This window comes from Perna viridis, chromosome 6, assembly GCF_037379345.1.
Source record: "Perna viridis isolate PV_CMFRI_1.1 ecotype Kerala chromosome 6, ASM3737934v1, whole genome shotgun sequence".
In the NCBI taxonomy this organism is placed as follows: Eukaryota; Metazoa; Mollusca; class Bivalvia; order Mytilida; family Mytilidae; genus Perna; species Perna viridis.
The window spans coordinates 45223644-45248645 of NC_142450.1; the positions used below are offsets into that span (position 1 = coordinate 45223644).

Sequence of the window (25002 nt, forward strand, 5' to 3'; positions counted from 1 at the left end):
GAGGCACGTAGCGATCCACGATTTCATGATGACGACCATAACATAAAACTTCTATAGGGATGACTTCAATCTTGTAGCAACACAACCCTGTTCCAGAAGTTTGTTTGTTAGAATTCTAGCGCGATACAAAAACTCTGCGTAGTTTCGGCAAGCTCTGGCATAATGTAGGAGTTGTTATATGAAAACTCCATACGCATGTTTAATAGAGGGGTATCACATTTAAAAAAAATGTTTTTAAGGGGGATAAGAAAATATCATGGGGGGTCAAGAAAATTTTATATGATTTCAAAATTACCAGTCCCCCCTCCCAGGTAAATAATGATAAATTTCTATATCCATTTGAATTGTAAGGGGAAAAAGGGGGCTATATAGCCAAATTTTGTGTCCTGGATCTTTTTATGTAATATTCAAACCAGAACCTTTTTTTTCGCCTATTGCATCTTTGTATTTATATAAAATCATATATCTTGTCCTGCCTTTCTATTTCAAATGTGATCCTGGTCCCGACCCTCACTCATAAAAATCAACATGGTCACTCGGAGGCGTATTCAGGTGGGGGAGTGGCGGGCGTGCGCCCCCTAAAATTTGCAAAGCATGGGTTGTAAGGGGTAGATTTAGGCGGTTACAAGTTTGAAACTTTAAATTTCTGGCTAATTTTACCACAAAAGATATCTACATTGCACCCACTCTATAATATTTCAAAAATTTAACCTCAAAGTTTGTGTCACCTCGCTCCGCTCGGCAGAATTTTTACTGGGCGCCCCTATCTAAAATCTTGGATCCGTCCCTGTTACTCCTACAACGTAAGAGGTTGGAATTCCGTTCAACTATACCCCAGGATGGCATCAAGTCAGAAAATAGCTTGCCAGACAACATCTAGCATTGCTGGAGTACAACATGGTTTGCTACCTAAGCATTGTATTGCTTTTTTTATATATTTCTTTATTGCTTTTATGGAGAATATTAAAATAGTTTCAAAACAGGCAACTTGTTTCATGCTAAACGGTTAAAGCAAAATATGATGAAAGCTATTTACAGGTAAGTGAAGAGGGACGGCTCCAGACACTTTGAAAAGGAGGGGTGCAAGCCAATGTGATGGTGATGCCAAGACATTATTTTCCATGTTTTGTCAATTTTACACATGAAAATGACTAATTTTCTGGTAAAAAGGAGGGATGCCAACCCCCTCTGATCAATGAACAGGTATTACCAGCACAGTTGACTAACCATTATCATTTGATAAAATGTCCTATTAAACAGATGCATCATGAGCTCATGGTATGATTATCCTCACCTCAACATCTCTCTTAACTTGTGAACAAAATAAATCACAATTTACCAGTCTTGTAGAGTTTATACAAGGAAACCATGAATTCAGACCAATTCAATGTAAATTATAGGTACAAGTACATGGCATGATTATGATTAGCTCAAAATTCAACAATAAATCCTTCTTTTTCAAATTTTTAATGTCTGTGAATGTTTATATTTTATTCTATTTACCGATGGAACTAGTTTTTTTTTCATTTATTGGTTGTGGTTTCAATGCATATTGCAATTATTTCTTGCATTTCAGGACAAGAATGTTTTACTGTATGAAATGATCCTGCTTTATACTACTCTACTATTATGACATTTTGAGGCGGTTTCATAGTGCTACCTCACAGAATCAACAGTTGCTTAGCCAAATAGTTGTTACACAAAATTACTTGTTTGAGAAGCAGTGAAAGATTTAGTACTCACTAGTCATAACTAGAAAATTTAAATACATGTACCATTTATGTTTGCCAATGAGATAGTCATTCAAAAAATCAAGCAAGTAACGATTAAGCTTCTACAAGTGAAATCACCACATGGTTATCAATAATGGGCAAACCACATACCATTAAGCAATCTATAAAAAGGCCTAAAAACAAATAAAGTAAAACTATTTACAAAAGACCATAATCAACCTAATCTACAGAAAACAAAGAAGATTTTGAAGCACAACACATTTAAAACTTGTACATTTGCATAAGAAATATGATTATGAAAATCTTTATTTTCAAACTTCAGCTTCATATCAGCTTTCATTACAGTGCAAGCAGAGATTTGAACAGCATTGAAGATCATCTAAATTCTACATGTATGAATTCTTTTCAGTCATATATATGCTATGGATGACCTGGAAGTATAAAAATCAGTAATAAATATACATAATACTCATATTCAAAGTTATTGTGATTCATGATTCCTGTATTGAAGTAGACCTCTATTTAAGTAAACCCTACATTATATGGCTCATTGGATGTTTTTTTTCTTCAAACAAAACATCCCATTATGTTAAAATATTACGTCTATGTTACAACCTTCATGTAAGTGTCATGGGGACTGTGAAAGTGAGGGTCCAAGCTATTTCCTCATTTTTGCAAAAAATATTTCCACATTACTTCCAACATTTCCCAACAAAAGAGGTGGTTCCTACCTTTGGAACACCCCAAATCAATATTATTTAAAAAAAAAGGCATAACAATATTGTATACAGAACCTCAAATACCTACACAATCTATTATCATACTTCATTTGAATAGAGCTTAATGTCATGTATGACTTGTCTGGTATCATTGGTAGGTAAACATGTTGGCTTCATCCAAAATTTTCTGGAACATATTTCCTTTTAATATGGAAAAAGATACTGAAAATCAACATGGATAGACTTTTATCATACTGTCATGACTATGGTATAATTGCACATGTTCATGACAACATACTGTGCAAAAGAAATCTGATGACTGATAAAACTAGTTCCTTATCCTTAGTTACAAATATACAATGTAAGTCAACAGCTTGTATTTATGGATCTATTAAAAAAGTAAAAAATATATAGCACGATTAACTTCTTAAAAAATTGGAAATTGGGTCTTATATAAGGTCATACAAATGTATATGTTAATGTTTAGATTAATTTCCAAATAATATAATTCTTGTAGTTTAGCTCAAGTTATGTATGAAATGTTCTCATATGACTTACATGTACCATACCAAGGAACATTAAATATTGTTTTTGTTTGTTCTTGATCAACTATTCAGCAATACTTGTTTCACTGGAATTTCCTTGACCTTGTACATGAATTTATTTTTGTTCTCAAAAATGAAATATGGAGTACTGTATACACAAATAACAGATTCATGTAAGGTTTTCTTTGTGTTACCCTATAATCAAGTAACTGTACAACTCATCATGTTCAACAAGTTTGTATCATAGACTGTTTCATTTAAATGAAAATCAACAGTCATTGACTCAAAGACAACTCTTCATGTCTTTAAAAATGTTTGTATGGACTATGGAACATGTATACGGCTTAAGAGTTTTTGTGTACCATATCTCCTGTAATTTGAACTGCACTCATTTACTTAGACTACAGCACATGATTTAGAAAATTATAATTAACAAATACATGGTATATGATAAACACTTAAGTTATTTATCATAATTCTTCATTATTGTAACTGTGTTCGAGCTAAATAAAATATTTGTACTTTCATCATGGCGGTACTGTAAACAATAATGAATGCATATCATTAATATTCGTTCGTTTTGCTAATCAATTTTTTGATATATAAAAATATAAAAACAAATAAATATAGCAAACAACTGAAATAAAAACACACTGTCATGTTCGAAATGAAAAAATATACTCAAATAAAACATTAATTTAGCGACAAATATGCCGAAGTTCATAAGCAAGCTGCTGATAAAAAACACAATGGAGAAAATTTTAAATAGTTTGGTGTTTTTTGTAGAAGGTTTGGAATTATCTCAAACTACGATTTTCAGGTTCATTTGTATTCACCTTAATGTGTCACTTACTTTTTGGTGGAATATATGTCCATATGCGAGTACACGAAACTCAAATTCAGACGACCCCCCCCCCCCAATCTGACAGCATGGTTTTTCCACAAAATACCGTTCGGAAGTGTGATTTTAGTTCAAAAGTCATGTAAAAGTCCGAGAATTCCGAACTTCTGTTTCCATGGGCTGTATCAACCTACCGAATTTTCCATGTCATTCCGGTTGACAAGGAGAAATAAACAATATTTATTAATATATAAATGCAGAAAAGACCCACATTAGTCCCTTAAAAATGCGGTTTATACTTCAGTGCGCTTTACACATCAGATGTATTGAAATGTCATTTGGGTAAGAAATCAAAATATTGCCTTGCTCATTTGCTTTTGTTTTTGTGCTTAACGTTCAGCCGAGGTTTGGTTTTTATGACATCGATGAAATATCGTCGGTTTTAAATAGCGTCATAAAGTAAAGTAGCATAAACGGTAGAGCGAAAGTTTAGGATACAGTATCAAGGTGAAAATATTGCAAACCTTAGCAATTAATCGTAAATAAAACTGATCACATACATATTGATCACTCTGTTCCCGTAACCATGGGACGGTGTAATAGTTCTGATATAGATTTTGGTTCTGTACTCCGTTCTTGGTGGCATTTGACGGTGTCAGATCTCTGGTATATGTTTGGTTCTGTACTCCCGTTCTTGGTAGCATGTGACAGTGTAAGATCTCGTATTGATGATAAGTTTTATAAGCTGATTCTGGTATTAAAATCAATTACTTTGTTCGAATAAGAAATATTGGATAAAAATGCATTTATGAATTTCTGAATCTATAAATAAACATGTGGAACCCGATTAAAAGTAGTTTACTCATTAGACACGCTTGGTTGCTTTAATGACTTAATACTCATGAGGAATTATACATGTCTAATCAACACGTTAGGAGTTTTTTTAAATAAAAGAAATGATAGCATTGTTTGGATCATCGCTAACTTTTCTCTTTCCAATCATTACAGATATCAAGCAATAAATATGACAGTTTTAAACTCAAAAGTATCAACCTTTTACTAAGAATTGTTAACTGTAATATTTTAAGTTATCTTCACAATATGAGCATGTTCTTTCTTTCATCTATAACAAAAATCCTTTTGACATAGTTGTCGTCATACTTATGGAATGTGAACACGTGTGCACTTGGGCGCCACAGTGTCTGGTGATAGCAGACGACAGTTAAGGGATATCCCAGGTAGTTTATCCGTAACGTCTCTATTCTATTTTGACATTAATCAAAATTTACAATAACACGGAATAATCTTTATTGAAGTTGTTGCTAGGAGCATAGGAAGTGAGTTTTTAACTCTTGCAGGTGTTGCAATTATATATTTGTATGTTTATATAAGTGACTCGTTAACAAACAGGTTTTTGTTTTGGGTATATATTGATCTTGGGTTTGGTTTACTAATATTTGTTTATTTCAGTATATAACCAAGTAACAACTTCAGTCGAATAACTATAATAACATATATCATAGGACTATAATTGTCCATAATATTTGAAATTACAATTTAACAACTAAATATATAATGTAACAATATACGGCAGTTGTTTTGTTCATTGTCATGTCACTTGCATTTATAAAGTTAGTTTTATGACATGCACCTGGTCCATGCTCCCAGTTTTTAGTGGAGTCCGAGTTGCTCATTTACTTTTGTTACTTTGTATGTATGATTTTAGTTACTTTATGTTCTTTGTTGGGTATGTCTGTTTTCCATGTCTGGTCTTTGTCCATTGATTACATTCTTTTGATTATCACTATAACCTTGGTTCCCTTGATTACTCTTATGACAACCATAATGTGTTTGCCTGGTTTTAAACCCTTTATACCCAATTTTTTGTATGGTAATATTCTTTTTAATTCCTTGTATTCGATAGTTTTTGTTTTGAGTACCTCTTGTATACAATGTATTTTTAGATTTATATTTCCTTTATATCTGATTCTTTTTGGTGTTCATGAGAGATTAATCATTGAAACGCGTGTGTAGCATGTCGAAATTTGCAATATATATGATTGGTATTTTTATATTTCAAAATAATTTGACACACTTTTTTAATTTGCATTGATATAAGACAATTAATATGATAAAATGTGGACACCACGAACTTCTGTAATTGATAGGTGTCATGTGACGTTCTTCATTTATTGGTCTTTTTTTTATTTGTTTTCTTATGTTTTATTTCCAACGATGTGATTTACTTTTGTTTATAACACGTAAAGTAGTAGTGTTCCAGTGTATCAATGTTCTTGGCTCTGAGTAAAATAAAGTATAACACGTAAAGTAGTAGTGTTCTACTATATCAATGTTCTTAGTTCTGGGTAAAATAAAGTATAACACGTAAAATAGTAGTGTTCCAGTGTATCAATGTTCTTAGTTCTGGGTAAAATAAAGTCTTCCATTGTATAGTGTTTTGGTTCCAGGTTTACATCGTGTTGTACTGGATTTCCGGAACAAATTCTAACAGATACCATTTTAAGGAGGTATGGGACACAACTCTTAAAAATCATTGGAACGTTCGTATTCAGCATTTTACATCAATCTTATGTAAGCATCTAATTAATTAGGATTCATTTTATTCTGCTTCAAACGAAAGCTTGAGAGGATTTGGTGAAATTTAATATAATACAAACATATCACTGATTTCATGAGTTATGTCCCTTACCCTAGGTCTACCTCCTTAAGAGGCTTACCGTTTCATAGTTTGCATAATTGTTCAACATGAGTATTTATATGTGTCGCTATCATTATATAGTTTTAATTAGTTCTGTCTGTTTCTGATTTCTTTCTGTTTTGATATTTTGGATTTTGTAAATCTTCAAACAACGTTTTTTTTTTTACAACAAATTTTGGGGAATTTGACCAATTTTTTTTTCGTTTAGTTTTATATTTTTGTATTCCAAAACTCATAGTACATTTCTTTGCATATTTATCTCTGCTTTAAAAGCGTTGCATCTATGAAAACACTGCCAATCATATTATGACGTTAATTCAAGTCTTAAAAATTGCAAACATCTTTCATGTCATTATGACGCGGACACTTTCAAAAATGTGTCTAACTCGATTGCACACGCATGTCCGATTTACCAAACTGTTCATGTCTCTTTTATGAATTTGTTGGAGCTTGGAGGAGACGATATATCCATGATATCTTCACAATGTTTGTGTGTGGCCAGTACAATATGAGGTTCATATCATTTTCAGTTCCAAAATGTGTATAAAGGCATAAACCAAAATCATATAAACTATTTTTTTTATTAGCAAAATATAGTCATCAGAAAAAAGAAACGACAACAAGGGGTTGATATAGAAATAAAAAAAAATGTCTTCGCGAGTACATTATTTTGACACTAAACCTCTCTATAATGTTGTTTTATCTTAAGTCCAATACCCTTGATTTTATTTTTGAACAAATAAATATGTCTAAACTAAACCTGCAGACGCTTACATAATTGTGGATAGTCGTGAGTTAGAAATTAAGCGCATCTCAAGAACAACTAAAATATTTTGCATTGTGTTTTGCTATAGTGCAGGGACAACACAACTAATAAGCAACAAATTCGTATAACTTTGTCTGAAAATAATCAATAAATGAAAAGTAGAACACAATCACAGTAAACAAAACCATAAATTCGAAAAAGTAATGAAGAAATGTTCCGACTGCGTGACTCCACTAGATTTTGTGCCATCGTCGGGAACACGACTACATTGTCCGTTTGAACATTGTAAATGAACCAGAGCAGAAGTATGAATGCATCCAATCGGGTATCCAATGTCATTGGATGTTATTACAAAGTAGCAATTCTAAATTATGTAAAAATTATTAGACTGAAAAAAAGACTAGCGTTAGTAAGTGTTAAGGTATTGGTGATTAGTTATCCGCCAAGCATAGACAATTATTCCGATGTTATGCTATATGAAACAGCTTGTTTCATTCGTGATACAATGAAATGACAAATGATAAAATTGATCACTTTCAAACAATGTTTTTTATCAATAAAACAGAAACGAAATTGTTTAATGTAACCTATATTTCTAAAAATAAATATGTGTGATAGAAGAATGATGTAAGGGTGACCAAAGTAAAAAAAATAATTACCATCTGTAACAGATGTATTATACATGAATTAAGAGCCAAGATAAAGCTGAAAAATTGAATCCAGGCAAATCAAATGACCAAGAAAACGAAAAGAATACCTCAAATAAAACCACGCAATAACTAGGGGATCAATGAACAGAGTCTACTTAAAACATGGAGAATGAACCTGATATAACCGTGCGACAAGCTTCTAGAATATGCCACTGAGTTGTTCATATGATTCAAATCCTGGTTCAAATGAGAGAAATTTCAAAACTGCCAACAAGCCTGTCCCCATGATGCCGACAATAAAACATTTGAAAAGTGTCAACAAAGCCTTATTTCTAAAGTTACTTGTAAAACAAATTACCAGAACACGAATATATGTTATTGCTTGAGGAATATTGAGGGAAATCGCAAACGATTCTATCTGAACATTATCACATATCTGAAATATCTGCCTTTCTATAAGAAGGAGTTGAGGAGGGCAAACATGTTGATTGCTTATGTTTGTTTGTTTGTTTGTTGGGGTTTAACGTCCGAGCAGCAATATTTCAGCTATATTCAGACGATGAACATGAAATTGATGATACAATGAACATGAAATGATGATGAAATGAAAAAGGGATGGGATACAAGGGCAATGGGGTCAACAAATTTTGATTGCCACTGGAAATAGGGAGAAATGGGTAGGGTCGGGCAATTTAGCCGCCTGTGGCGGAGCCCTAAGGTTCCTACTCCGGGAGAATACCACAGTAGGGTTCTTTTACGTGCGAGGAACGTGGCATCTTTCCCAACACGGTGCACCACTATGGTTTGCGGTCAGGTTTTCCGTATTATAGCCTGACAACACCAGCATGTAACACGCCAGGGGTACCCCATTCCACCACCTGGGGCACACATCCCAGTTGCTCTGTGGGCAGAACGCCCTAGCCCCCGGCTAGGGTTCTGAGCACTATTTAGTCGCCTTTTACGACAAGCTTAGCGCTACTGCAGGCCTATTCTTTTAACACCGGACCTGCACGGGGCTTGATTGCTTATGAGAGAATTGAATATAAAATAGAGAACAGTAAAAAATCTTCGATGAAACAGATATATGAATGGGTCAAATTGCTCTGTCGGGAAGGAAGTACTTCTGAAATGACTGTTCCACCTTATAGCTCACACATAGAGCGTTTTTGTTTTGATTTGCTGTTAACTAAAACAAATTAGTATTACAATATATTGAAATGCCTGTACATGTTTTATTAAATATTTTACTAATGTCATATAATTGTTTTCACAGGGACTTCTGGCATATTCAAACTGATCGAGACATAAACCATGGCAAAATTGTGCATCATAAAACATTTGCTATTGAGGATTACCGATAGATGAAAATTATTTGAAAATATATACACCTGTATTTAATCTGAGGATAGCCGGTTTTGAATTGTGACACAGACTGTGAATTTTAATAAGGGGTTCAATAAAAAACTCCGTCCTCCAATGCAAATTCTGAAATAATTTTACTCATGCAATAGTATTGAGCGGTAAAAAAAAATCTTTGCTATTAGTCAACGAATATGTTTAACAATATATTTTTTAATTGCAGTTATGTTATGAATTAAAAGTATCTAAAATTATAGCCTATCCTTCGAATCGACTTTGCATGCATAATGAATAGAGATGTTAGATCAAGTTACCCTTTTTAGTAGATCGATGGAATACTTTGTTTCTAAGATTTTTTGTTCAAGGAAAATTTTCATGAATCATTACAACACGCTATCAAATGTTCAAACAAGGCATTAGAATGGTTTTACAATGAAAAATCACAAGTGTTCTTGAGCTAATTGCAGTTTACATACATTCAGAAGGAGCAATGCACAGTCATTTGTTCATTTTGTAAAGTATACAATAGTTTAAACAGAGGAGTAATCATATTATTTCCCTCACTACAATTCTGTTCCTTGTTTAATTCTCTTTTCAGTTGTCATTTCTATGAATTGGCATGACATTGTCATTATTTTATTCTTTTATGTACAGATATTTATTATACTTGGGTGCAGTATATGAAAAGCATGATTCATTTCATTCATGAGTAGATGCTGCAATTTTATCATCAAATTTAAATTAGTGGTTCATGGAACCTTTTTACTTTTCCGGTGACACAATATTATGTATATTACAAAACAAATTTACATTAAGATTTATCGCAGAGGTATTTGTCGTTACCACATTAATCTGATACCCTTATACTATAGATGGTATTGATTTTTATATCATGAATGGTGAAAAAAAACTTGATGTGATAACACTGATTTGAAATAAGTTTTTGTGGGCCCTCCTTGTGTTGCGTTATTTAATGAATTGAAATGACAGACTAATGTTTACCTTTATACGAAGTATCGAAAATCCTATTTCGAAAGACAAAATGTAAAGGTCCTGGTACATTCAGTTTCATGAAAAGCATAACAAATAAATTATTTAATTGACCCGAAGGTCGTAGACCACATATAATGATAGGAGTGTTGATATGAATTGACGACGTATGAATTATCAAAAGGATTTTTACAGGGACAATCATAAAAAAATCAAAAAAACAAAAACAAAAACAAAAACAAAAACAAAAATGCAATCAAACTGAGATCTGATGATAACTAAACCTAAGGAATATGGTGAAAATGGTGTGTAAAACAAGATGACTTCCAGAATGTAAAATGGGGTTCAAATCAAAGAGCTGCAATACCAAAAGTGTAATCAATAACAAAAACAAAACACTAAACAGAGAAAACCGAACAGAACGATACCCACTAAAATCTTGAAAATCGGTGAAATGATCCAAATTCGAAACAATAGAGACAAAAGCATTATACACAACTTTGGACTCTTGATACAAAAGATTGGGGCAATCACAGTCATGAATTAATTATACGGTTTAGTTTAAAGCTTTCCTTCTCGTTCAATATCGAGATGAAGGTCCAGATAATATGCATCATTCAATATATATTAGTATCGGAAGACGTTCATAGCGAAAGAAAGAAGTATGGACTGTAAACTGTTTTCGTTTGTTTGCGTACGTTTCGGGTACAATGTCCGCGTCATTAGCCTATAGGGAAAAATATAATTGTAAATTGATGTTCTAAATAACTCGTTTTTTAAGTGTAAAATAATGGAATTATAACAAAAAGTATGATACGAAAAGGTATATGGTCTATATCAATCGGAAGCATTATAGGGCTTAAACTCGGAATTCGGACAGATTCATGGCATCAACTGTACGGAAGAAAATAAAGAATGTATGATATAGCTCTCAATGTCTAATGACATACCATACTGTCAGGTTTCAAATTGTAATCTAATTTGTAGATTTGTAGATGCCATTGATTTACTGACCTGTAAGGTTAAATAACCTGGATAATATAAACGATATTCCTTTGGCTGATCTTAAGCTTTTAAATTATGTTTTTTTATTCAGACTCTTTACACGTATTCATGTCACCCTATATCTCTTACGAGTGTCCTTTTTTACAACGCATCGCAAAATAATCGTTATCTGTGATGATGATGTGTCTATACAAATAAAATTTTGAATTTTCTTGTATCATAGAAAGCAAAAAATATAACTGAGTTAAATCAAGTTTGATTAGGATTTACGAGTACAGGAAATAATCAGACAGAAACAAACTGACCAAAACTATAGTTTCAGAAAAAGTTTAATCATTTCTTCAATCAGTTAAACTGACCCGTATTCCATTACCGGTTAACCCTGTAAAATATAAAGATAACAACCGGCTATCTATGTTACAAAGTTTTTAGTTTCAATTGATTTGAGGTTATTTTCAATTTCAAAATGTTTTTTTTAAGGTATTAACTCACTATTTAAATTATGGGTATATTAGGGGATAGTGACTTTGTTTTATATAAAAAATAATCTTGCATATGTATATATGAAATCGTATATACGAGAAATATTTAATGTTGTTTGTAAAATATTGACTCCATTGTAGAATTCAAAAATGTATTACGTGCATCAAAACTAACCCCGAATCTCTATAATTATAACGGCGTATGTGCTAAACTCAATGAATTGTCTAAACTTTTTTTCACACTGTTAGTCAATCACAAAATATGTGATAAATGTAAACAAGGACGATTGAATGACAGTAATAATTGAAATATTTCGTTAAAGATGACACCTGTTCCTTTGTGTATCAATTTAAAGTGGGACTAACACCTTTTAAACTTTGCTAATCTACCAGGGAGGGAGAATGGTAAATTGTGGTATGCCTTCCCTGACCACTATCAACGGTTTTGGAATGCATAACATCTGCGGATGTAAACTACCGAAACACGCCATTTAATATAACCACCTTACACGCAATAATATTGTACACGGAATGATTGTTGACATTCAATATAAATCTCCATTTTTATAAAGATATATTTGAATTTCAAAGATATTACACTGTTGTCACAATATTAAAGAATGCATACACTTGTTAAAAGTTAAAAGGAACACTCTAACTTGAAGATTAAAGTAGAAAGATTCAAAGTCAATTTCTCTATGGTGTACACAACTTCAGAATGAAAATTATGCAAGCTATGGTTATTAGTTGATGGCTATCTTTCAAGCTACCCACCATTTTTTAATAATCTTAATACGGAACAATTTCAATCTGCCCTAGAAATAAATAATGTATATTATTTTGTGGCAAGGATACCAAATCAAAAGTATTAACCAATGATTTAAATCATCCAATACAATTAGACAAATGTTTTAGAAATCATGACAATAAAACAACAAGTTATTGTACCATCAGTTTGTAAAAATCTACATTACTAACAGTAGTAAATAAAAAAGCTGCTTAAAGGGGAGGGCAGCTTCAATATCTACCTTTACATCAGAATTAATATGTAGTAATACATAAAATAGATATATTCTGTCTTTAATGCAAAATATTTGATTTAGTAAATCAAACTATATGTACTATAGCTAACAAGTGAAGCAATATTAGCATACAAGTTTAGAGAGATTAGAATTGTTTTAAATTTCCTTCAACTTTTTTTAACTGTGCCAAAAGCTGACGAAGTTAAAGGATATACTTTTGCCAAAGAATTGTTTAAATGTTTGAGCAACATACGGACATGATAATTTTGAAAACACTTTTCAAATTGGACATTAAGATAAACATATTCAACGGAAGTGGTCGATTCTTCTGATATTTTGTCATCGTAGTCTCAAAACAAAACAAAACCCTGATTTGCATGTATAATTTATAGGTGATTAATTCTATGATTATGTATGCAGATCACGTTCGAATATAAATTATTTAGTATTCATTTGAATAACATTAACATTAGTAGTGATTTATGCAGTGCAGTGTCAGAAATTGGCTTACAGAGTAAAAAAGTAACAAAATATTTAGATAAGATTGATATGGTGACACGCGTGATGGCATGGTCAAATATTCACTTTCAGTTATTAACCTTAAATCATGTATTTCATTATTTAAATAGATTATCTAATAACAATAATGATTAAAGTGGAACCTTGTTTTTATATTCACAACAAAATCATCTATATTAGATTTATCAATGTGATGAATTTCATTAAAAACTACAATTAAAACAGTTATCTATTCAAGCCGAAGGTATCGTCACAATTTCTGCTCACTAAACAAATTAAAATAGAAACACTTACATTTTGAATTCAGAAAACAATGTTTTAAAATAGAAAAAAAAACTTAATCGAATTTTAAAATATCAATTGTTTTATTGTAATTAATTTTTACCATATATTGTATTAAATATAGACCTTGTTGATATATTATCTACGGGAAGACTATATTGATTCCTTATTGTGGTCTTGAACAAGTAGTTTCCTCAGGTTTACCTTTCTTATGCAATACAAATTGGAAATGGGAAATTTTCTAAATCTACTTTTCCCACTATTAAAACTTTGCTGATTCTTTTCTGTTTTGTATTGAAAGTATATTACAGCAAATTAATTTCAAAATCTCATCTATTGCAAATTTGTGCGGTCTGTTTGTATTGCAATATAAAAGAACAGCAGAAATAGTTCGCCGTAATGGATGCGGGAGAGGTGAAGCGCTATAAATCCTAGTATGACCAATCACTGGAAATGACTGTACATAGTCAAGACCATTGCAGTTGTTTCCCACTTCCCGGAATTTTTGTAAATCAGATCTGCAATTTATTTGCAATCAATTTAAGGTTTCATTCTTTTTATCCTGGAATGACCGGACAAAAATATATAAAGTCATATTTATTTTGTCCCATTAAACATAACGTATATGCCTAAATAAAACAGGATGTCAAGCTAAAAGTTAAAAGAAAAAAAAAGGTAAAATTATTCAACTAATTGGATCACGTCATTTTAAAAGTTTGACAAAACCCATTTAAACAAACTGCATTCTTAATTCAAAAGTTGTATTTTTAAATTGATTTTTTTACTTAAAAAGGTTTCTAAATAATGTAATATAATCAGCTATGTACATTTTACAAGACAAATATTTAAACTTTAGATGTCATATGATGTGAAATCAAATGACTGTTACTTATTAGGTATTACCGCATTATTCCATAAAAATAGAAGCGGTTAAATACAAAATATTGGAAAAAAAATATGCCATGTACGAAACTCCGTGCTTTAATTTAAATATTGGTGTAAAATGGCGAAGACAAAACAAACATCACAATAATGATAAAGTATCGAAATCATTTATTATGAGATTAGAAGTACAACTACAGACGAAGGAAAGCAGAAATCAATACAATCTGAGGGCAATATTAAGCAAAAAAAATGTTACAGCTTAAATATTGTTATGTTGAATTAGCATTCAATTATAACAAGGCATCTGTTCTACAAAAGAACAACATTTTCCCCAAAAAAGTTTAAAGTAACTAGGTATTTATATATATATATATATATATATATATGTAGTTTGTTTTCATTTCTACCACATTTTACATTTTTATCTGTACACAATTGTCTAAATTTTGATTTTACATTTTACTACAAGCCATTGCTACAAGTCATAAAATGAACAAATATCCAACATTGTTAAGGAAAGGTTATTTACGGTAGTTACACTGTTGTACGAGGGAATAGAGATAGAATTACTGTAAGTTGTCGGATCATTGATATTTGTTAAACATGACATTATTTTTACATCATTAAAATATAAAATAAGCAAACAATGTGTTTGTTTTATAAAAACAGTAAAAGCGGGTCCCAGAAAACCACACATTGTGAAAGTTATATAAATATTGTGACAGAAGAAGTTCGAGGACCTCCAACATCGGCTAAGTAAAATAAAAAAAAAGTATTGCTAAAAATCTCTACGAAGGTTGGGCTTTTGAAAGAGTAATCAAGGGAACCAAGGTTATAGCGGTAATCAAGAGAATGCAATCCAGGGACAAAGACCAGACATGGAAAACAGACAAACACAACAAAGAAAACAAAGTAACTAAAATCATACACGCAAAGCAACAATAGCAAATGAGCTACTCGGACTTCATTAAAAACTGGGAGCATGGACCAGGTACACCGGTAGGGTAAGCGTCCTCTGCTTTTCTTGATTACTCTTTAGTTACTTTGTATATTGTATATTGTTTCAAAGATGTTATCGTATAAGGAAAGAGTAATCAAGGGAACCAAGGTCATAGCGGTAATCAAAAGAATGCAACCCAGGGCCAAAGACCAGACACGGAAAACAGACACACACAACAAAGAACACCAAATAACTAAAATCACACACACAAAGTAACAAAAGTAAATGAGCAACTCGGACTCCACTAAAAACTGGGAGCATGGACCAGGTGCACCGGTAGGGTAAGCGTCCTCTTTTTTCTACAATTATTATAAATTTACTCATTCAGGTTTGACAAGGCAGTATTTCTGTGTCATATATCATTCAAAATCTAAATTATTTGAATTCTCAGTAAAAGGAAATATTTGTCTAATAATGACAGCCATTGCATTCCGGAATTTTATGAACAACTTCTTAATTTGAAATAATATAAACGTTTGTGAAAGTTGTCATATCCGTAGATTTGAGTAGCAAATTTATATAGTATTTGATGGTATTTGTCAATGATAGGAACATTTATATAATACCAGCCTATTGTAGTTCAAAATAAATTTATTTATATACATTCATACAGTCTGTACAATGACTTCGAGGCGGCAATTTATTTTTTTATATTATCTATATTAATTGTACTTTCACTGAAATAATATAGGAATCCATTGAATGTACAGGTTTGAAAAGAAAAAAAATTATCTGTTCTGATAATAATTAGCACACAGTCCCAAACAAAAACCAAATAAAAACACGAATAAATATAAATGTATCTAAGAGACGACACAATCAAATTACATGGCCATTTAGGTTTTTTATACGACATTGAACTCTGTCCATCATTATGAATAAAAACTGAAGGAAAGGAACTCAAAAGAGAAAACAAAAATCAAATAGACTTTCAATATGTAATTTTAATTAACAAGAGTGACACCAATTGGTCTGACAGAGTAAGCATGTGCTGTTTCGCTAGTGGCACTAGTCACAATGCGAGAGAATCGAGTAAATTCCTAAAACTATTAGTTCGGTGAGTAGTCAACTAGGTCATACGCAAAAACATAAGATATTTTTCCTTTTCTTTGAGATATTTTTTTTTCATATCGGCCAATCAGTTTATTTTTAACACTAAGGTTGAACATACCCTGTCATAGAACCGTATTTTTCCGTATCCTAGCTCTACTAAGAAAATCCGTGCACAAAAAGATGCACGACAGTAACGCATTATATGTTAAATCTTTAATACATTGCATACTGCCTGTATGAAATAAAAGCTTAAAATTGGAATGTAAAAATCTTCACGTTTGTCATAAAGCGTCGATTTCATCTGTGGCAACATCCCTTCGACTCCTGCGTATGGAGTGTTCATATCACACTCTTGCCGAAACTACGCAGACTTTTTGTATCGCGCTAGAACTCTAACAAATAGGCTTCTGGAACAGGATTATGTTGCTACAAGATTGAAGTAATCACTACAGAAGTTTTATGGTTGTCATCATGAACTCGTGGATCGTTATGGTGTATCCATCAGCACCATGAAAACCGATTTATTCAACGGGTCATAGTTTTCCTTTCCTCGTTTGTCTACCCCGGACTTGACTTTTAATGAGCAACTCGGCGGGTGTTTCTAGAAAAGCAGAGGACGCTTACCCTACCAGTGCACCTGGTCCATGCCCCCAGTTTTTAGTGGAGTCCGAGTTGCTCATTTACTTTTGGTACTTTGTATGTATGATTTTAGTTACTTTATATTCTTTGTTGTGTATGTCTGTTTTCCATGTCTGGTCTTTGTTCCTGGATTACATTCTTTTGATTACCGCTGTAACCTTGGTTACTTTGATTACCCTCTCAAGTACTGGTTCGTGAAATAAAGATTATTCAGAAATATTACATTCTAAAACAAAACAAAACAAAACAATACAACAAAAATAAAATAATAAAAATAAAATAAAGATAAAAATAAATAAATTAATTAAATTAAATTAAAAAATATTAATAATAAAAATAAATGAATAAATAAAAAAATTAATTTAAATTGAATAAAAAAAAAATAGAAACTAAATTAGAGGATTGTGTCGGGCCTTTTGATTTTGGTTTGTATGAGCTCTTGTCGAAAAATAGTCTAATACGATATATATAAGCCGGATGGTGCACAAAATGTTAGAATAGGTATTCCAAGTACATATTGGAGTGTACCCTACAAATCGACAGATATGTTGTCGACCAGATACGTCAACATATTATCGACATTAGAGTACTTAGAATACTTTTAATTGTATTTTTTAGGAGTTTAACTTACCATTTGCATTAAATGACACAGAATAAATACAATTGTATTCTGTCATTTATTTGTAGCGTGCTAAAAGAGGGATAACTCTTGATAGTTTTAAAATATAATTTTCTTTCAAGTTTAAAAGGTTTATTATTTGTATGTGATAAAAAATGAATGTTATTTCCGCAAGTATTACGGTAAATCACTACGAATGCAATGCCTTTACTAAAAGAGAGAATACAGATTCTGTGGTACATGTAATTTGAAATAATAAGTTATGAAAATAGGTATATGTGAGTAACTAAATGACGTTAATAAATAAGCTCTGAAAACTCATCAGCATCTAAACAAAATGATAAGAACCGTCGTCAGAAATCTTGCAAACAAATAATGTTGAATTCAACACACAATGGAAATTTTAGATAAAGTTGCGTTCACGACATTTAATAGTTCAATAAATAATAATTATAAACCCTTATTATAACTAAAATAGAAAATAAGGAATGAAATAAAATTCAGCAATTAGTATTTAACCACTACTCGATACTGTCTTTATGCTCTGTGATTCCAGAAAAAAACCTCCTAAATAGTTAAATATGACTGACAATGTGCCTTTAGCGGAAATCATTTCTATGAAATTGTTATTAGATGACCTTATTTAGTAATCTATGAACAAATCTGGTGATTAAGTCCTTTGTTGATAAACTGATATTGATGATATTTGACACAAACAAATAATTTTAGCGACACTATTTGTGCTTTTGAACACTTTACAGTGTCAATATGAAAAATAAATTATTCCAGAAGTACATCTGATTAATTGTACATTACCAAGGTGTCTCCATAGGGTCTTAAAGTTTTTACATCTTTTCCGTTGAAAATGTCTCTTAGAGTTTTCCTTTGCACTCATGATCAATAGCTGTCCTTCATTTGTTACTTATGTGACTAGATTTTCGTAGTTAAAGAAAGACAACCCTGTTTGTTCTTTATCAGTTTCATTCTTCATTCGTATAAAATAGATAAAGTTCTTAGCGTTTTTTTCACTACATTTAGGATAACTACTAATTTAAAGACTATACACCACTGTAAATCTTTCAAAACGAAGTATAGAGGTTCAAATATATAGTTCATTTTATAGATTGAAGTAATATTTAAATCTTCACATGTATTTGGCTCTAATGCTGCTGATAAAAGGTTACTACATAAAACACGTGTACAGTTTATCGAAATATGCAATATTTATATGATTGATATTTTTGTATTCAACCTTTTACGCAAAACAATGAATTAAAATAAACAACTAAAAATAATAAAAAAAAAATAATTCTTTTGCCAAATGAAAATGACAAGTGTTTTAATCTAACATTGATGTTTGCTGAATTTTCTCCTATGGAATTAAAGTTTTTGATTTGTCTGTAACCATAATTGTCTTTCCTCTTAGTAGCAAAGCATTAAACAATACGTGAGTTATTAAACCAATTCTTTGGTAAGGTGAAATAATTTGATATACATTACCTCTCTACGTGATATCGATGTGTGATATAAATGTAGTACAACGTTTATAATTATTACTGATTGATTTTGTAAGGATCGGTTTTTTTTGTATATTGGATTCTTGTTATGACTACGCACATCTTTCCGTAGAAATATAAACAGATAAAGACTTTGTTTTACCTACTTAAAAGATATAAATTGCTTAAAAATCCTCATTGATAGTCCGCTTTCGTCATTTGTGTCTTCTTATCATGGAAGGTAATAAGAAATAACCGAAGCCATAATCACCCATGATGAAGCGAGATATCATTAGAACCCATAATCACCCTTGGTGAAGCGAGACATCATTAGTATACCTTATAAGAAAACTTGCATGATTGTTTCCCGATATCTCTATGCAAAATGATCATGTTCCTAGATCAGTTTTATTTCAATTTACAACATTATTTAACCTTAATACATTCAGTTTTTATTTTTATATTTTTGATACCTGTCCATATCTACAACTATTTACTCAAGGTGTATTTCTCTCCATTATTACTACGTGATTTCTATAAAAATATATTTTTTCGTTAAAGCATGTCTTAGTTTTAAGTAAGGATTTAAAGATGTATACTTAAATAGCAGTCTTTATTAAAAAAGAGGTCATTCATGCATGTCAAAAGTCACCAAATAAACTTTTTCAGATACAGGTAAAGACTACATAACTAGTCTTAGTTTTTCATACGTTGCGCTTTTGAGATAAAAACTATATTAATTTTGTATCAAGTTGGTAGTTTGCAGGAGCAAGTTCTTGATTTGGATTTATAAGACCGATATTAGTGGAATATGAATATGTAGTTTTCTCAATAGTTAGATCAAAATACAAAAAGGACTATTGTTATATAAAATATAGCATAACGTCATTTGTTTGGTGGGTTTTTCTACACCATGAATTACTTCTACAATAGGCAGTGTCTGAACATAGGATGGAGTGGTACTTAAAATATTTTAAAAAGCTGTTTGATAAATCTAAGCACTATTGTTTTCATATAATGTGATCATTATCATACTTTCATTCAAAACTAATCCCTAATGTCTTTCAGAAAAAAATCACTACTTCAGTAACCCTTGTCGTTATTTGTAAGAACAAAAAAAAAATCGTAGACTTAATATTCGGTTTAAAAAAAAAGGAAATAATACATCAAGGTTAAAATCATTTTTTTAGCACAACTCGGGGAAAGAGTTGACCATGATACTATGTTAACAAAGTTTAGAAAGTTATAAGTTAAAGTAAGTTAAAGTGAATATATTCTAAGCTACATGTACTTAGCCACCACAATTTAAAATTGTGTTACATGAATGCAAGACTATAGAAAAATGTGAAAGAGTTTACAATACCATTCCAAAATGACCCTTTGTACACTTTTGCTCATATTCTGTTTTATAACTTGTTTTTCTTAATATTCAAGATGGATATTATACATTATCAATATTTGGTTTCTCTAAAAAAAAATTGAAAAAATTATAGTGCATTATGGGATGCAATACAAAGATTAACAGTTGCAATGATAAATAAATATTGTCCAGTGGTAATTTCACATAAAAATAAGTAATATTCCCTGACCACTCATGTTAAAGAGTAATCAAGGGAACCAAGGTTATAGCGTTAATCAAAAGAATGTAATCCAGGGACAAAGACAATTAAATAAATGTATGTTTAATAAAGGTATAATGATTATAATTTTAATAATAACTCAATCTAGTATTGATGAATACTAGTATGTTACAAACAATACGAATTGGACAGGGCCGGTCATTATATACTTTTATATTTTTATATATAACCTTTGCACTGGGTAGCAACAGGGAAGAAAAATGTGTTTTACTGGTTGAGAAAACAACCCTGGGGCTCCAAAAAGATCAAAATATCAAGAGGCAATTATATTTTTGTAAGTATGTTGTACTGTGAATCGACGTTTTGACAGGTCATTTCATGTGTTTTCGAAGTTCGTTAAATTCCAGACAGCTCTTTAAAGAAAAACATATCAATAACTCATACATTCAATTCATGAAAGGGCCAATTGAAATGTATTTGATGCTTGCAGGTGTATAAAACAAAGACTATTTATTAATCGCATTTTATCAATTGATCTACAGGTATCGTAGTACAATACGTCTACACGTTGGCGTACTTTATTTCCAAGTTGCATTAGTTATTATCTACCCGCTAAGTAAGTCAATTTCAATCGCTTAATCAACCTACTGACGCTTTTTGCAATGTCTTTCAAAACCCTTTTATAATTTAACAGAGAATAACTAAACGTTGTTGATTCAATTTAAAGCAAAACTATTGAAACACAATTTATAACATTTCGCTGTAAATGTTTCCTCTCTCGGGAGATGCCTTACATAGGCTGCTGCCTTATCATTTTAACTTTGTGTTGAATAAAATATTGTTTGATACTTAACAATGGCTGATAGATAACTGAAGTTTTTATTTTTTATTTGAAACAAAAACTAAACACAATGAACATTCATAAGTATCAATCAAAACTTTAAGCAAATGCCCGAAGCTGCATTGTATTACATGTATGTCAAAGATTAAATAAAAACAAAGAAAATATAAAGTTAATCAAAGTCATGTATAAAAATATAAAATTCTTACCCAAACACAAGTAAGCGGTTAAATATTTCTGCATTGCTATATAAAATGACCGATGAAAGTTATTTCTGCATTGCTATATACAAAGGCTGATGGCAGTTATTTCTGCATTGCTATATAAGAAGACTGTTGGCAGTTATTTCTGCATTGCTATATACAATGGCAGATGACAGTTATTTCTGCATTGCTATATACAAAGCCTGATGGCAGTTATTTATATCAATAGTCGTGTTTAATAAAACTGCAAATTACGTAAAAGTGAATGAATAATATTTCTTTAATGAGAAAAAAAATCGAACGCAAATATCACAGCTAAAAATGTAAAAAAATATGGTGGACCGAACCCAATTTGATTGACGGTTGAACTATGAAATAAGTTCATATTATCCTTCTAAATAAGCCTTTTAATACATTGAACACCATTTGAATTCCAGTGAGACATTTAATACACTAGGAGAAGCAAAAGTTATAACACGTCCCATGTTTGCAAATACCAAGATAACCAAGTAGCCTCTGACTGCATATTAACATTTAAACAACATAGGTCGAAGTATTTTTATAGTGTTAACAATATATAAATAAAGCTTTCGTCCAGTTGTTCAAAAAAGGACATCATTATGATAAGAGTAAACATTATTTCCATTCTTCTTCTAGTATTTGTAATCAACGAACTTGTAATGGAAGTCAATTTAAAGGTAAGCTTAATTCAAACGTATTAAGCAACGGAAGTATCGCTATATTAATTAGTAAAGTTAAGCAAACAGGTAAGTAACTATGAAGTTGCCGTGAAAGATTTATTCGCCAGAATAATAAAAGAAAAAGTTTACGAGACAAACTTGTGTATAATTTTATACCGCACATTTTGGATAAAAAATTTTAATATCCATTATAACATAGACGAATTTATTTTTTTTGTTTGATGTCTACTTAATACCAAAATTATTCCATTTGGGTATACCAGAACTATAACATTCTTTTTGAACAACGGCCAATAAATGTTCTACTTATTTATAAAATTGATTTTTGCTTAAAATGTCTATGTCGTTTACAGTAGTTACATCGTTATTTACGTATTGATGAAGTAAAAGGTTGCAATAGTATATCAGGAAAGTACCACTACTTTGCTTATTAATATATTGCATTTTGTAAAACTTAACCCTTTTTCAGCCAGCTTCCTGTGATTTATTTAGAAGAAACGACACATGCCCAACCGGTTTTTGTTGTGCAAGAGATGAATTTCTCCCCCAGTACACAGTATGCAGGCCAATAGGGCAAATCAACGATTCCTGTTCACCAGTTGCTGATTTTTCGATATGTCATTGTGAGGAAGGGCTTATTTGTGTTTCAAACGTAAACAGTGGAATTTTTGCATCGGTTTATGGCACTTGTTTGCCTAATATAACGACAACTACTACGACATCAACTACCCAAATGACGACAGAGGCACTTACAACAATAGCACCAACAACAAGACCAAAGAAACATTTTAACCACCCTCCTCAAATTCAACTTAACGAAAAAGAGGCCGATGTTTCAAAGTATTCAAATATAGGCGACATTATTTCGACGTTTATTGCCAAGGATGGTGATACAGGACAAGAAGGAATGATCAGATGTATGTTTCTACAATTAAATTTTTTCACGATAAAAAATGTTCAGGCAAACACGTTTCAAATCATTGTAGCAAAATCATTGAAAGATTTGTCTCCACAGAAATTTTCAGATTATATTATGTGCCAAGATGGTGGAAGTCCTCCAGCAAATGGGATAGCGCAATTTGTAATAGAAATAAAGGACACACATAACGTTTTAACAACAGCACCAACAAAAATATCTAGTTCAAAAGGCATTTCAGAAGAACAAACTACAGCTGATGAATCAACAACAGGTCTTACAACAGAAACGGAGACGGACGGATCTGTACCGTCGTATATAATGACGACAACCGATTCTTCATCTTCAGAAGTACAAAATCTTTCACCTACAACTTTAACTAGCCATACAGTAACAAGTACTGAACAGAACACTGATTTTACATCGATTGACTTGAACACATCTTCAGAAAAGGACAGTTCAAGCAAACCACTTATAATGTCTAGGACAGAACAGTATCTTGCATCGACAACCGAATCAAACTTTTTATCAGGACAGACTACCGACCATCATCAATATGTTGAGATGACAAGTCATCAAAGTCACACGAGAATGACGAGTGATCCTAGTCAAATGTGGATGACGAGTGAACCGAATAACGCGAGGGTGTCGAGTGAATCGAATTCCGAAATGACAGATATCGTAGAAACAACAAATATCGACATTTCTACTTCTGACTTTGAGAACGTAAACTAATTTATTTACACTTTATGAATTGAAATCTCTATGATATGTGGTAAAACCTTGATTTAACTTTGTATTTGTGTCCCAATTTCACTCCAGCTTTATAGATTTGTCTCATTCTTCATAATTAATATTAAAAAAATAAATTAACATTATTTATCGCAATCCGACTCATCTTGATAAAAAAAGTAAATCAAGGCTTATTTTTTATACAACAATGGGAAAACGTTATATGTAGATAATTATCTAATTCATTTTTATGCTCTTAGCACAAAGCATTTTACAAGCAGTTATGTGACATCTTATAAAACAGAAACTCATTATAAAAGGTACTGTTTCAGTTAATAAATATGGCTTACAGTTTACTAGGGTATTATAACAGGGCTACTCTACAATTTCATGTGTAGTATTTTAGTAGTTGTTTCGTTTGATAGTTGATGACAAACAGTTTACACCAATATAACGCCAATGGATATGGTGAATATGTCAAAGAGACAATAATGCCGCCAGTGTTAATAATGTCAGCTCAACATGTAAAGGTTTAAGTTCAGTGTCACATAAGAAAGAATCATTCAAATATTGAAAAAGGTTTTAGGTCAAACATTTTCTCAACTTTCTAAAACACCTACAGAAACCGACATTTACAATACAAAAAAAAAAAAAAAAAAAACAAGTAAAGTTGTATCTAAGGTTGAAAAAGTAATGGAAGAGTAA

General features: G+C 31.4%; 1 protein-coding gene across 1 annotated transcript; it reads left to right on the forward strand.

Annotated features, from left to right (window-relative positions):
• The first annotated feature begins 22496 nt into the window (after positions 1 to 22496).
• On the forward strand, positions 22497 to 24445 carry LOC148615228 (uncharacterized). Its single transcript, XM_088586220.1, has 2 exons — positions 22497 to 22646; positions 23119 to 24445. The coding sequence occupies exons 1-2, from the start codon at positions 22569 to 22571 to the stop codon at positions 24298 to 24300; spliced, it is 1260 nt and encodes a 419-aa protein (XP_088442346.1). The 5' UTR covers positions 22497 to 22568; the 3' UTR covers positions 24301 to 24445.
• The last annotated feature ends 557 nt before the right edge of the window (positions 24446 to 25002 follow it).